Source organism: Cherax quadricarinatus, chromosome 18, assembly GCF_038502225.1.
Source record: "Cherax quadricarinatus isolate ZL_2023a chromosome 18, ASM3850222v1, whole genome shotgun sequence".
Taxonomy (NCBI): Eukaryota; Metazoa; Arthropoda; class Malacostraca; order Decapoda; family Parastacidae; genus Cherax; species Cherax quadricarinatus.
The window spans coordinates 18746481-18761933 of NC_091309.1; the positions used below are offsets into that span (position 1 = coordinate 18746481).

Here is a 15453-nt window from a genome sequence, read left to right on the forward strand (position 1 = left end):
CTGCACATATTTTTCAGCTGCTTTGTGGTCTGAACTGGCAGCCTCACCATGCCTTATCACACTATGTATGCCACTACGCTTCTTAAATCTCTCAAACCAACCTTTGCTGGCCTTAAATTCGCTCACATCATCACTAGTTGCAGGCATTTTTTTAATTAAATCCTCATGCAACTTCCTAGCCTTTTCGCTTATGATCGCTTGAGAGACGCTATCTCCTGCTAGCTGTTTTTCATTTATCCACACCAATAAGAGTCTCTCAACATATTCCATCACTTGCAATCTCTGTTTCGAAAACACAGTTAAACCTTTGGCAAGAACAGCTTCCTTGATTGCCTTTCTGTTGCCCACAATAGTAGCAATGGTTGATTTGGGTTTCTTGTACAACCTGGCCAGGTCGGCGACACGCATTCCACTTTCATACTTATCAATGATCTCTTTCTTCATCTCTATAGTAATTCTCACCCTTATTGCTGTAGGGTTGGCACTAGAAGCTATCTTGGGGCCCATGGTCACTTATTTGGCAGATAAAATCACCAAAAACACTGTAATAATACGAAATGTTCTGATTGTATGCTTGGATGTTACCGCGGAGGCTGGCTGGTAAACAATGCCACCGGCGGCACATGTGAGGCTGGCTAAGGGCGCACATTGGATGCGTCTCGGACGAAGAGCGGTGAGCGGGTTTTTGAGCAGTATGCGAGGCAAAATTTTTGCGATAAAAGCGAGCGGTATGCGGATTGTACGTTATGTGATGGCGACGGTATGCGGGGGTCCACTGTATATATATATATATATATATATATATATATATATATATATATATATATATATAATATATATATAATATATATATATATAATATATAATATATATATATATAATATTTTTTTTTTTTTTTTCAACAAACCGGCCGTATCCCACCAAGGCAGGGTGGCCCAAAAAGAAAAACGAAAGTTTCTCTTTTTAAATTTAGTAATTTATACGGGAGAAGGGGTTACTAGCCCCTTGCTCCTGGCATTTTAGTCGCCTCTTACAACACGCATGGCTTACGGAGGAAGAATTCTGTTCCACTTCCCCATGGAGATAAGAGGAAATAAACAACAACAAGAACTAGAAAGAAAATAGAAGAAAACCCAGAGGGATGTGTATATATACATATATATGTTTGTACATGCATGTGTAGTGTGACCTAAGTGTAAGTAGAAGTAGCAAGACGTACCTGAAATCTTGCATGTTTATGAGACAGAAAAAAAAGGGACACCAGCAATCCTACCATCATGTAAAACAATTACAGGCTTTCGTTTTACACTCACTTGGCAGGACGGTAGTACCTCCCTGGGCGGTTGCTGTCTACCAACCTACTACCTAGATATATATATATATATATACAGTGGTCCCCCGCTTTTCGTAGTTCCGGCAATCGTAAAATTCGCTAATCATAGGGGTATTTTCGTATAAACATGGACTCACTTTTCATAGGTTGACTCGCGAGTCGTAGTTCGTCCGGGATGCGTACGCACGGCGTGAGCCAGGGCGGCAGCCAGTCTGGCATTGTTTACCAGTGAGCGAAGGTCCCCTCACGTGCTCCTGCGAAATATTTCATAATATTCCATTTATTTTAGTGCTTGCAAGTACTAAATAAGCTACCATGGCTCCAAAGAAAGCTCCTAGTGCCAAGCCTGTGGTAAAGAAGGTGAGAAATACAATTGAATTTAAGAAAACCATCATTGAACAATATGAAAATGGTACAAGTGTGGCCGAACTGTCCAGGATGTATAAGAAACCCTACACAACCTTATGTTCCATAGTGGCCAAGAAAAATGAAATAAAGGATGCTGTTGTTGCAAAGGGAGTAACTATGCTGACAAAAATGAGATCACCAGTACTGGAAGAGGTTGAGAAGTTATTATTGGTGTGGATAAATGAGAAACAATTAGCAGGAGATACTCTTATGACTTCGTTTATTTGTGAAAAGGCTAGGCAGCTGCATGAAGATTTGGTAAAGAAATTGCCTGCAAATAGTGGTGAAGTGAGTGAATTTAAGGCCAGCAAAGGCTGGTTTGAGAGATTTAAGAACCGTACTGGCATACACAGTGTGGTAAGGCATGGTGAGGCTGCCAGTTCGGACCACAAGGCGGCTGAAAAATATGTGCATGAATTCCAGGAGTACATAAACAGTGAAGGACTGAAACCTGAACAAGTGTTCAATTGTGACTAAACAGGCCTCTTTTGGAAGAAAATGCCAAAGAGGACCTTCATTACACAAGAGGAAAAGGCAATGCCAGGACACAAGCCTATGAAAGTCAGGCTGACGCTAATGTTATGTGCTAATGCTAGTGGGGATTTCAAAGTGAAGCCATTACTAGTGTACCATTCTGAAAATCCCAGAGTGTTCAGAAAAAACAATGTTATGAAGAGTAAATTGTGTGTGTGTTTTGGAAATCTAATAGTAAGGCATGGGTCACAAGGGAAATTTTCGTCGAGTGGTTCAATGAAGTGTTTGGCCCTAGTGTGAAGGAGTATCTCCTGGAAAAGAAATTGGATCTCAAGTGAGTGTTAGTAATGGACAATGCACCTGCTCATCCTCCAAACTTTTATGACCTAATTTTCGAGGAGTTTGGGTTCATCACAGTAAAGTTCTTGCCCCCGAATACCACTCCTCTCCTCCAACCCATGGACCAGCAGGTTATTGCAAACTTTAAAAAACTCTACACAAAAGCAATGTTTCACAGGTGCTTGACTGTGACCACAGACACTCACTTGACCCTAAGGGAATTTTGGAGAGAACACTTCAGCATCCTCCACTGCATAACCCTTATAGGTATGGCTTGGGAGGGAGTGACTACCAGGACTTTGAACTCTGCCTGGAGAAAATTGTGGCCAGATTGTGTCGACAAGAGGGATTTTGAAGGATTTGGAACTGACCCTAATGAGCCTATGTCTGTTGTAAAATCAATTGTGGCACTGGGGAGTTCCATGGGGTTGGATGTGAGTTTGGAGGATGTGGAAGAATTGGTGGAAGATCACAATGAAGAGCTCACCACTGAGGAGCTGCAAGAGCTTCAGCAGGAAGAGCAATACATCGCAGCTCAGAATCTTGCTGCAGAGGAGGAGGAAGAGAGATGGAAGAAGGTGCCTTCTTCAGAAATTAAAGAGATTTTTACTATGTGGGGTAAGATGGAAAGCTTTATGGAGAAACATCACCCTAACAAGGTTGTTGCAAGCCAGGTTGGCAACATGTACAGTGACAAAGTCTTGGGCCATTTTAGGGAAGTGTTAAAGAGACGCCAGAAACAGAGCTCTCTCCACAGTTATTTTGTGAGACAGGACTCCAGTGACTCTCAAGGTGGTCCTAGTGGCATTAAGAAACAGAGAAGAGAAGCAACCCCAGAAAAGCAAATAGTACCTGAGGTGTTGATGGAAGGGGATTCCCCTTCCAAACTATAAACAATCCACTCTCTCTCCTACTCCAGTCTCCCATACACTAAGAAGAATCTCCAATAAAGGTAAGTGTTATGCTGTTAATGTTTCATTCATCATTTCCCATTGTATTGTTTATGTACTACATGTATATTTCATGTTAAAAATTTTTTTGTTTTAATACTTCTGGGTGTCAGGAACGGATTAATTGTATTTACATTATTTCGTAAATCGTAAATTTCGTTTATAGTAACGGCTCCAGGAACGGATTAATTACGAACGAGGGACCACTGTATATATATATATATATATATTATATATATATATATATATATATATATATATATATATATATATATATATATATATATATATATATATATATATATATATATATATATATATATATATATATATATATATATATATATATATATATATATATATATATATATATATATATATACATATGGAGGGATATGTTGTGTATCTTTATACGTATATGCTTCTAAACTGTTGTATTCTGAGCACCTCTGCAAAAGCAGTGATAATGTGTGAGTGTGGTGAAAGTGTTGAATGATGATGAAAGTATTTTCTTTTTGGGGATTTTCTTTCTTTTTTGGGTCACCCTGCCTCGGTGGGAGACGACCGACTTGTTGAAAAAAAAAAAAAAAAAAAATATATATATATATATATATATATATATATATATATATATATATATATATATATATATATATATATATATATACGTATATGTGTATATATATATATATATATATATATATATATATATATATATATATATATATATATATATATACGTATATATATATATATATATATATATATATATATATATATATACACACACAGTGGACCCCCGGTTAACGATATTTTATCATTCCAGAAGTATGTTCAGGTGCCAGTACTGACTGAATTTGTTCCCATAAGCCATAAGGAATATTGTGAAGTAGATTAGTCCATTTCAGACCCCCAAATATACACGTACAAATGCACTTACATAAATACACTTACATAATTGGTCACATTGGGAGGTGATCGTTAAGCGGGGGTCCACTGTGTATATATATATATATATACAGTGGTCCCTCAATAATCGACCGGCCTGAAAGTCGACCATTTCGGAAATCAACCGGTTTTTTCGACAAAATATTGACTCGGAAATTGACCGAAATTCGTTTATTGACCCGTCTCGACCCGTCGTCCCAGAAGCGTATGCACGAGGTAAGCGGGCCTCGACCCGCCTCAGTCTTCCTTCCCAGCCAGTGTGCCATTGTTTACCAGTTAGCGGCGGTCCTCTCACGTGCTCCAGTGAAATATTTCATAATATTTCATTTATTTTAGTGCTTGCAAGTTATTTAAGTGCTAAATAAGCTACCATGGCTCCAAAGAAATTGTGGCCAGATTGTGTTGACAAGAGGGATTTGGAAGGGTTTGGGGCTGACCCTGATGAGCCTATGTCAGTTTTGAACTCTATTGTGGCACTGGGGAGTTCCATGGGGTTGGATGTGAGTTTGGAGGATGTGGAAGAGTTTGCTGCCAATCCCAGATACGGTTTGCTGGTGGATACTGGACATCATAGGCCGGTTGTGCGGGCAGTTGTGGTTGTGGTGGGCTGGTGGCTGATGCTCCGCTTTGTCCTCGAACTGCGGAGTCAGCAGCGTGGGTCCCAGCCTGGGCTGGTGAGTCATGCATGGCCGTGGCACTACCATCACCACTACCACCATCTAGTGATGCCTGTGGTCTATCCATGCCAAGTGTAGCCACATCATCCTCACTATCACTATCTATACCTGGTGTAGGGCCACGGGATGTACTCCGCCCCCTGGGCACGGCATAGGGTACACTACCCGAGTGCATGCGGCGGCGTACATACTGACGCTTCACTGGTGAATATGATTCCTCACTATCACTACTCGAATGATCATCAAGAGCAATAAAATCACAATCCACATCACTATCATCATCATCATTACTGAAGTCAGAGGCCTGGCCACGCGAAAATAATGGTTTTCTCTTTCGTTGAGGTACCGTGACTGACGAGTGTCCACACCAGAGGTAGAAGGTTGAGGATCGTCAGGGTTTTCTGCACTATTATCGATATCTTGGTCATTCCTTTCAGTCACTAACTGATCAAAGCCAAAGAATTCATCTTCATTTCCACTTCCATCACTGTCAGAACTATCAGATAGGAACAGGAGAGCCCCAATTTTCCTTGGAGTGAGAGCTGCCTTGCGGCGAGGCATGGTGAACAAGGGTAACTGAGCCAGCGTTCCCACAATGCTATGCGGGCGCCTAGATTTTTTGTTTATGGCGCGCACCCACCATGCAGACCCATTCTCTCACATGTAGGCCTATGAGCATTTTTGCGCTAAATTTGACGGTGCTAGAATTTTGGCGTAGATCTACGGTTTGGACACTCAACGTGAAGCCGTAGATCTACGGGGCGGACCCTGAAAGGGTTAATACAGTACTTTCTCATGTCAATAAACAGTTTGAGTTTGCCAGACTAATTCTTCCATATATATGCTTCTATTCCATCAACTAATATATCTAGTTTTTAAATTATTTGAAAAATGTTTTGGTTTACTTACCTTCATCTACTGTTATGAAAACTGATTAGTTCTGTAAGCCAAAGGCTAAAGTACTGCTGTAGAGAACCAGTATTATCTTAAGGTTTTTAGATATTGATATACAGCTACCCAGGTCTTCTTTGAAGTAAAATTCACACTTGTTCCTTTATTTTAATCTCTTACCAATCCACCACAGACGTTAAAAAATACAGAATATTTTAGAATAAAAAATTCTGGATAATGCCCCTCGAATATATTGAGGATCATTATAGAATATAAAGAGCGATAATAGAAACAAAAAATAATCAAGGCAAGGAGGGAGGGAGGGAATATGTTGAAAGTGAATATATATAGATATTTGAGAGCAGACATGTTAGCAGATGAGGTGTCCTATAGAATAGTGGAGGGGATAAAAGGTAGGTGGTGTGTTGAAGCATCTGTGGGAAGAGTGAAGTTTATCTGTGAAGGCAAAATGAAGATTGTACCAGAGTATAGTGATAACAACACTCTTATATGGGTGTGAGGGATTGGCTTTAAACATTGTAGTAAGGAAGAGGGGGTTCATGTTTGTGAGCAGTGTGTGGTGTAAATATTATGCAGGGAATTCAGAGCATAGAAATTATAAAACCATGTAGGATTACCAAAAAGGTATAATGCAGAGGGATGAGGGAATGGGGGTATTGTTGAGGTGGTTTGGGCATTGTGAGAGGATAGAGCAGAATAGGATGACCAAAAGGCTGTATAAGCCTGAGGTGGAATGCAGGGGCTAGGATTGTTGTAGTAAGGGTTGGAGGGAGGGGGTAAAGGTTTTGAGACTATGGTCTGGAGCATCCAGTAGGCTTATGTGAGCATGTTAGCTCAATGAGTGGACACAAGTGCTATGGGAATTTGAGAAAGGTAGCATTTATGGTTGGGCAGGGAAACTGATTAGCTGGACTTGAGTCCTGGAGGTAGGACGTACAGTACATGCACTCCAAATGAGGGTGAGGATGTAACAGGTAAGAGGGTCATTTAAATTGTAATGTCTGTGCCCCTGTGCAAGACAGCTATTATTGAATGATAGTGAATAAGTTATTTTTTTTTTATCCTACCTTACCTTTTTTTTTTAATATGAAAAGCATCTTATAGTTACTGCATGCTACTTATGTATTATGTATCTTGTTTTCAGACCGTATAGCTGAAGTAGTTCGAGAAATTGAGTCATGTCGGCATTTGATTCACTCGAGACTTGCTTCTCTTGGAACTTATCCTCCTCACATTGTTGATGTTGACTGGAAGTTGAACTATCAAGTTAGAGTAAGTTAATGTAATAAGTAATTATTTATTACAGCAATGAGTATCACAACACTGTCTCTGTAAGGGGAGTGCCTTGATGCTGATGAAAGGCTTTTGATCCAAGGAGTTACTTTCCCCTTTGATCAAACCTGATGACCTCCCATTCCCATACTGTATATGCAAGTAATTTGTCAGTATAGCTTCAGATTTTGTTCCGAGAGGCAAGTTTATTTGGCAGCGCTGCTATTTCCAAGTGAAAACATTACTGTAAAAACGGGTAATCAACACGTAGATTGTGACACCTTATTTTGAAGTCTCTGACTTGGGGAATTATTTTATTGTTATTTATTTTTATATTTTCAGTTTTATTTTCATGATTCCTTTTTTTTTTTTTTTTTTTTTTTTTTTTTTTTCAATCAGACAACTCACCGTAATTTGCCTTTGATATTACGCTTAATTTAGTTTTATCCTTTCATTATGATAATTATAATCCAAGCAGATTTGTATAGGATATAATCAGTTAAAAACAGAGTAGGGGAGTTAAATGGGGAGATGGAAGTAGTATTGGGTAGATGGCGAGAATACTTTGAGGAACTTTTAAATGTCAACGAAGAAAGGGAGGTGGTAATTTCATGCACTGACCAGGGAGGTATACCATCTTTTAGGAGTGAAGAAGAGCAGGATGTGAGTGTGGGGAAGGTACGTGAGGCATTACGTAGAATGAAAGGCGGTAAAGCAGCTGGAACTGACGGGATCATGACAGAAATGTTAAAAGCAGGGGGAATATAGTGTTGGAGTGGTTGGTATTTTTGTTTAATAAATGTATGAAAGAGGGGGAAGGTACCTAGGGATTGGCGGAGAGCATGTATAGTCCCTTTATATAAAGGGGAGGGGGACAAAAGAGATTGTAAAAATTATAGAGGAATAAATTTACTGAGTGTACCAGGAAAAGTGTACGGTAGGGTTATTATTGAAAGAATTAGAAATAATTAGGTAGTAGGTTGGTAGACAGCAACCGCCCAGGGAGGTACTACTGTCCTGCCAAGCAAGTGTGAAACGAAAGCCTGTAATTGTTTTACATGATGGTAGGATTGCTTGTGTCCTTTTTTCTGTCTCATAAACATGCAAGATTTCAGGTACGTCTTGCTACTTCTACTTACACTTAGGTCACACTACACATACATGTACAAGCATATATATACACACACACCTATCTGGGTTTTCTGCTATTTTCTTTCTAGTTCTTGTTTATTTCCTCTTATCTCCATGGGGAAGTGGAACAGAATTCTTCCTCCGTAAGCCATGCGTGTTGTAAGAGGCGACTAAAATGCTGGGAGCAAGGGGCTAGTAGCCCCTTCTGTATAAATTACTAAATTTAAAAGAGAAACTTTCGTTTTTCTTTTTGGGCCACCCTGCCTCGGTGGGATACGGCCGGTTTGTTGAAAGAAGAGAAGAATTAGAAATAAGACAGAATGTAGGATTGTGGATGAGCAAGAAGGTTATAGAGTGGGTAGGGGATGTGTAGATCAAGTGTTTACATTGAAGCATATACAGTGGTCCCTCGTTTTTCGTAATTAATCCGTTCCTGGAGGAGCTACTATAAACGAAATTTACGATTTGCGAATCAATTTTCCCCATAAGAAATAATGTAAATACAATTAATCCGTTCCTGACACCCAGAAGTATTAAAACAAAAAAATTTTTTACATGAATTATACATGTAGTACATAAACAATACAATGGGAAATGATGAATGAAACATTAACAGCATAACACTTACCTTTATTGGAGATTCTTCTTAGTGTATGGGAGACTGGAGGAGGAGAGAGATTGGATTGTTTACAGTTTGGAAGGGGAATTCCCTTCCAGCAACACCTCAGGTACCAATTGCTTCTCTGGGGTTGCTTCTCTTCTCTGTTTCTTAATGCCACTAGGACCACCTTGAGAGTCACTCTAGTCCTGTCTCACAAAGTAACTGTGGAGAGAGCTCTGTTTCTGGCATCTCTTTAACACTTCCCTAAAATGGCCCAAGACTTTGTCACTGTACATATTTCTCACCTTCTTTACCACAGGCTTGGCACTAGGAGCTTTCTTTGGAGCCATGGTAGCTTATTTAGTACTTGCAAGCACTAAAATGAGTGGAATATTATGAAATATTTCGTAGGAGCACTTGAGGGGACCTTCACTCACTGGTAAACAATGCCAGACTGTAAAGTAAAAGGACACAAGTGCAACTAATGTGACATTTATTGTGGCAACGTTTCGCTCTCCAGGAGCTTTATCAAGCCATTACAAACAATACATGGACACAGAGGGTATATAAAGGCTCAGAGTGAGGTGAATACTAGTGAGGTACCATTTCGATGTTCACTAGTGGTAGTAGTAGTGGTAGTGACAAAAGTAATACAATATGCCATCACATAGTCTCTCCTGTTATACTACACAAAGCACAGAGAGTGAACACTGAAACAAGCTGCCTCATTCCAGTTTATATTTGTCCAACCTATTTTTATGTTACCCAAGTAATAGCTTTTATATCCTTTTACTCATGTACGAATTAATTGCTCTACCATATTGTATTACTTTTGTCACTACCACTACTACTACCACTAGTGAACATCGAAATGGTACCTCACTAGTATTCACCTCACTCTGAGCCTTTATATACCCTCTGTGTCCATGTATTGTTTGTAATGGCTTGATAAAGCTCCTGGAGAGCGAAACGTTGCCACAATAAATGTCACATTAGTTGCACTTGTGTCCTTTTACTTTACATATTGTCGGTAATTCTACCAACTTTATTACAATGCCAGACTGGCTGGGTAGGGAGGCCTCCCCGGCTCACACTGTGTGTACGCGTCCCGGACGAACTACTATTTGCAAGTCAACCTATGAAAAGCGAGTCCATGTTTATACGAAAATACCCCTATGATTGGCGAAATTTATGATTGCCGAGAACTACGAAAAGCGAGGGACCACTGTATGTTAACAGTATGTATTGAGATAAAGGTAGGGAAGCTTTTATTGCATTTATGGATTTAGAAAAGGCATATGACAGAGTGGATAGGGAAGCAATGTGGCAGATGTTGCAAGTACATATATGGAATAGGTGGTAAGTTACTAAATGCTGTAAAGAGTTTTTATGAGGATAGTGAGGCTCAGGTTAGGGTGTGTAGAAGAGAGGGAGACTACTTCCCAGTAAGAGTAGGTCTTAGACAGGGATGTGTAATGTCACCATGGTTGTTTAATATATTTATAGATGGGGTTGTAAAAGAAGTAAATGCTAGGGTGTTCGGGAGAGGGGTGGGATTAAATTATGGGGAATCAAATACAAAATGGGAATTGACACAGTTACTTTTTGCAGATGATACTGTGCTTATGGGAGATTCTAAAGTAAAATTGCAAAGGTTAGTGGACGAGTTTGAGAGTGTGTGTAAAGGTAGAAAGCTGAAAGTGAACATAGAAAAGAGTAAGGTGATGAGGGTATCAAATGATTTAGATAAAGAAAAATTGGATATCAAATTGGGGAAGAGGAGTATGGAAGAAGTGAATGTTTTTAGATATTTGGGAGTTGATATGTCAGCGGATGGATTTATGAAGGATGAGGTTAATCATAGAATTGATAAGGAAAAAAGGCGAATGATGTGTTGAAGTACATGTGGAAACAAAAAACGTTATCTATGGAAGCAAAGAAGGGAATGTATGAAAGTATAATAGTGCCAACACTCTTATATGGGTGTGAAGCTTGGGTTGTAAATGCTGCAGCGAGGTGGCGGTTGGAGGCAGTGGAGATGTCCTGTCTAAGGGCAATGTGTGGTGTAAATATTATGCAGAAAATTTGGAGTGTGGAAATTAGGAGAAGGTGTGGATTTAATAAAAGTATTAGTCAGAGGGCTGAAGATAGGTTGTTGAGGTGGTTTGGTCATTTAGAGAGAATGGATCAAAGTAGAATGACATGGAGAGCGTATAAATCTGTAGGGGAAGGAAGGCGGGGTAGGGGTCGTCCTCGAAAAGGTTGGAGGGACGGGGTAAAGGAGGTTTTGTGGGCGAGGGGCTTGGACTTTCAGCAAGCGTGCGTGAGCATGTTAGATAGGAGTGAATGGAGACAAATGGTATTTGGGACCTGACAAGCTGTTGGAGTGTGAGGAGGGTAATATTTAGTGAAGGGATTCAGGGTAACCGGTTATTTTTATATAGCCGGACTTGAGTCCTGGAAATGGGAAGTACAATGCCTGCACTCTAAAGGAGGGGCTTCGGGATATTAGCAGTTTGGAGGGATATGTTGTGTCTCTTTATATGTATATGCTTCTAAACTGTTGTGTTCTGAGCACCTCTGCAAAAGCAGTGATTATGTGTGAGTGGAGTGAAAGTGTTGAATGATGATGAAAGTATTTTCTTTTTGGGGATTTTCTTTCTTTTTGGGTCACCCTGCCTCGGTGGGAGACGGCCGACTTGTTAAAAAAAAAAAAAAAGTTTAGGGAAACCGGTTATTTTTATATAGCTGGACTTGAGTCCTGGAAATGGGAAGTACAATGCCTGCACTTAAAAGGAGGGGTTTTGGATATTGGCAGTTTGGAGGGATATGTTGTGTATCTTTATACGTACGTATATGCTTCTAAACTGTTGTATTCTGAGCACCTCTGCAAAAGCAGTGATTATGTGTGAGGTGAAAGTGTTGAATGATGATGAAAGTATTTTTAGGGATTTTCTTTCTTTTTTGGGTCACCCTGCCTCGGTGGGAGACCGCCAACTTGTTATGAAAAAAAAAATCAACATCCCATTAACAGAGTGGGGGTCTTGATGCTGGTAAAAGGCTCTTGATCCAAGGAATTGGAGCCACCTTTTCTTCCTCAGATTAAACTTGTGTAACCCATATGAGTTTATCACTTCTCCATAATATAGGTAGAAGGAACATGCAGATTTTTTTTTTTTGAGTGGCTATTATATATTTTTGTTCTGTACATCAAAGTAGTTGTTGATTTGTTTTAAACGTAAATTTTAGGTTGTGATTAAAATTTTAATGAGGTACCATTTCACAGAGTAGTGCTGGTCAGGAGGGTGGAGGAGCCATGTATTTGGTAACACTTCACACTGAAGAATCCCAGGGAAAGCGAGGAAAAGTCACATTTTCTTGTTCACTGGCTGAACTCTCTCACCTGGTCACACGCCTCAGGCAAGCCACTCGTTGCATTCAGAAATACGCAAACAGTAGCTGATTATGTTAGGTGTTTAGGTTCTACAGTATCAATCTAATTGTTATATTTGCTCAGAATAATCCAGTTGTGGTGCTAGGATCATTTGCCTGTTGCTCATTATTCATGTTTCTTGTAAGATATTTATGACATTATGTTTAGGACAAGTCTGTGTGGTGGTACTATATATTATATATATACTGTACTATACTGGGTGCATCAGATGTCTGGACCCACAGGGGAAAAAAATATACACTTTACACTTAATTCATTTACTTCCATTATCTGGTATACACATTCTTTCATTTTTCAACATTTAAGATGGAAACACTAATCTGAGATCATGCATTTCTAATGTTTTCCTTCACTGCCTTAATACCATTTGGATCCAGACTTTTAGGACACCTTGTATGTGTAGTAAAAGTGTTGATTCTTAAATGTGTGCAATTTGTATTGCTATTCAGTAATAAATGAAAGATTGTTGTTTGTGTGTTGCAGTAATTTTGATTACAGCATATAAAATTTTAGTGCTCTTTAACTCTTTGAGGGTCCAAGCTGTAGTTCTACCCCTTGCCCACAGGGTCCAAGAATTCCCCCCCCCCCCCCCCCCCCCCCCCCCCCCAAAAAAAAAAAAAAATTGTTATTTTTTCTTACGAAATGGTAGAGAATCTTTCTCTGAACATAATAAAACAAAAGGTATGAAATTTGATGGAAAATTGACGAAATTACACCATTGAAAATATTATTGCATCAGGGATATTTACACATTGGCAATTTTGCTCACTTTGACTCCTATTTTAGGCCAATTACATTATTCCAGTTGACCAAATTCTTAGCTTTTTTGCTAGTATCATTTCTATTTTATCAAATGAACACAAAAAACTGCCCAGTCAACGATTTCAACTACCCAATAAATTGATCAGAAATTCGTAATTTGGCCAATTTCACACAAAGTTCAAAATACACCTACCATCCGACTTACGACCTGCTCGACTTACGACCACTCGACTTACGGCCGTGTTTTTTATACCAAATTTCTAGGAAATAAACAACTATTTGTGTTGTACATAGTGTTTATCCTAAACCTTACAGTATAAAATACGGTACTAACAGCATAAAAAGTAAAGTAAAACATGAAATACCAAAATAAAACAATAAAATAAAGTCATTACAAAAATGTTTTGTTGATATTCGGTAGTAAAGTTCGACTTACGACCAGTTCGACTTACGACCAGTTCGACTTACGACCGGTTTCTTGGAACCGAACTCGGTTGTAAGTCGGATGGTAGGTGTATTCCAGTTTTAAAATAGGGTTCAGAATAAACATTGCAGGCATTCTTGGCACTAAAATAATTTCCTCTGTTAATAGTTATGTATCTAGGCTTTACACATGAATTCCATTTTGATTTTATACTCACATGAAGTTCAACGATGAGAAATTTCAATTACTCAGATATGGTAAACACGAGGAAATTAAATCTTCATCAGAGTACAAAACAAATTCTGGCCACAAAATAGAGCGAAACACCAACGTCAAAGACCTGGGAGTGATCATGTCGGAGGATCTCACCTTCAAGGACCATAACATTGTATCAATCGCATCTGCTAGAAAAATGACAGGATGGATAATGAGAACCTTCAAAACTAGGGAGGCCAAGCCCATGATGACACTCTTCAGGTCACTTGTTCTATCTAGGCTGGAATATTGCTGCACACTAACAGCACCTTTCAGGGCAGGTGAAATTGCTGACCTAGAAAATGTACAGAGAACCTTCACGGCGCGCATAATGGAGATAAAACACCTCAATTACTGGGAGCGCTTGAGGTTCCTGAACCTGTATTCCCTGGAATGCAGGCGGGAGAGATACATGATTATATACACCTGGAAAATCCTAGAGGGACTAGTACCAAACTTGCACACGAAAATCACTCACTACGAAAGCAAAAGACTTGGCAGACAATGCAACATCCCCCCAATGAAAAGCAGGGGTGTCACTAGCACGTTAAGAGACCATACAATAAGTGTCAGGGGCCCGAGACTGTTCAACTGCCTCCCAGCATACATAAGGGGGATTACCAACAGACCCCTGGCAGTCTTCAAGCTGGCACTGGACAAGCACCTGAAGTCGGTTCCTGACCAGCCGGGCTGTGGCTCGTACGTTGGTTTGCGTGCAGCCAGCAGCAACAGCCTGGTTGATCAGGCTCTGATCCACCAGGAGGCCTGGTCACAGACCAGGCCCCGGGGGCGTTGACCCCCGGAACTCTCTCCAGGTAAACTCCAGGTAAACATTAAGAATTTTTATTCACATGAAAAAAAATAGAAGATTTACTGTTATGCAATATTGTAATAATTGTATAAATAATATCAGCACATTCATGAATGTATATTAACCCTTTGACTGTTTTCGACGTATAAATACGTCTTACGAGCCATTGTTTCTGACATATATATACTCAATAATTCTAGCGGCTTCAAATCAAGCGGGAGAAAGCTGGTAGGCCCACATGTGAGAGAATGGGTCTGTGTGGTCAGTGTGCACCACATAAAAAAAATCCTGCAGCACACATTGCGTAATGAGAAAAAAAAAACTGATCGTTTTTTTGGAATAAAACGCCAACTTTGAGGTGTATTTTTGTATAGTATTTATCGTTGTATTCGCGTTTTCATGGTCTTAGGTGATAAAATGGAAAACATATTACAGAAATAGAGATGATTTTCATTACTTTGACGATGAAAACGACCTTGAAACTGAGCTCAAAGTAGCGGAAATGTTCGATTTTTACCAATGTTCAGGAGTAAATAAATCACACCACACGCCCAATACACGTCAACTGGGGAGTCTAATATTCTTTCACTAGTGCACTGATATTATTTATACCATTTTTACAATAATGCAGTAGTCTGCATAACAGTAAATTTTGTATTTTTTTGTATGAATAAAAAATCAAAATAGAAAGCAATAATAATA

General features: G+C 39.4%; 1 protein-coding gene across 2 annotated transcripts in view; it reads left to right on the plus strand.

Annotated features, from left to right (window-relative positions):
• LOC138852876 (COMM domain-containing protein 3) overlaps window positions 1-15453 on the plus strand; it is a 33137-nt gene that overhangs the window by 9547 nt on the left and 8137 nt on the right. The window contains exons 3-4 of one of the 2 annotated variants that reach the window (XM_070086312.1): window positions 7186-7313; window positions 12332-13091. In XM_070086312.1, the coding sequence (XP_069942413.1) occupies window positions 7186-7313; window positions 12332-12508 (305 nt within the window). In that variant the 3' untranslated portion in view covers window positions 12509-13091. Of the gene's footprint in view, window positions 1-7185; window positions 7314-12331; window positions 13092-15453 lie in introns of those variants that run through there. The other variant, XM_070086313.1, reaches the window with a different exon arrangement.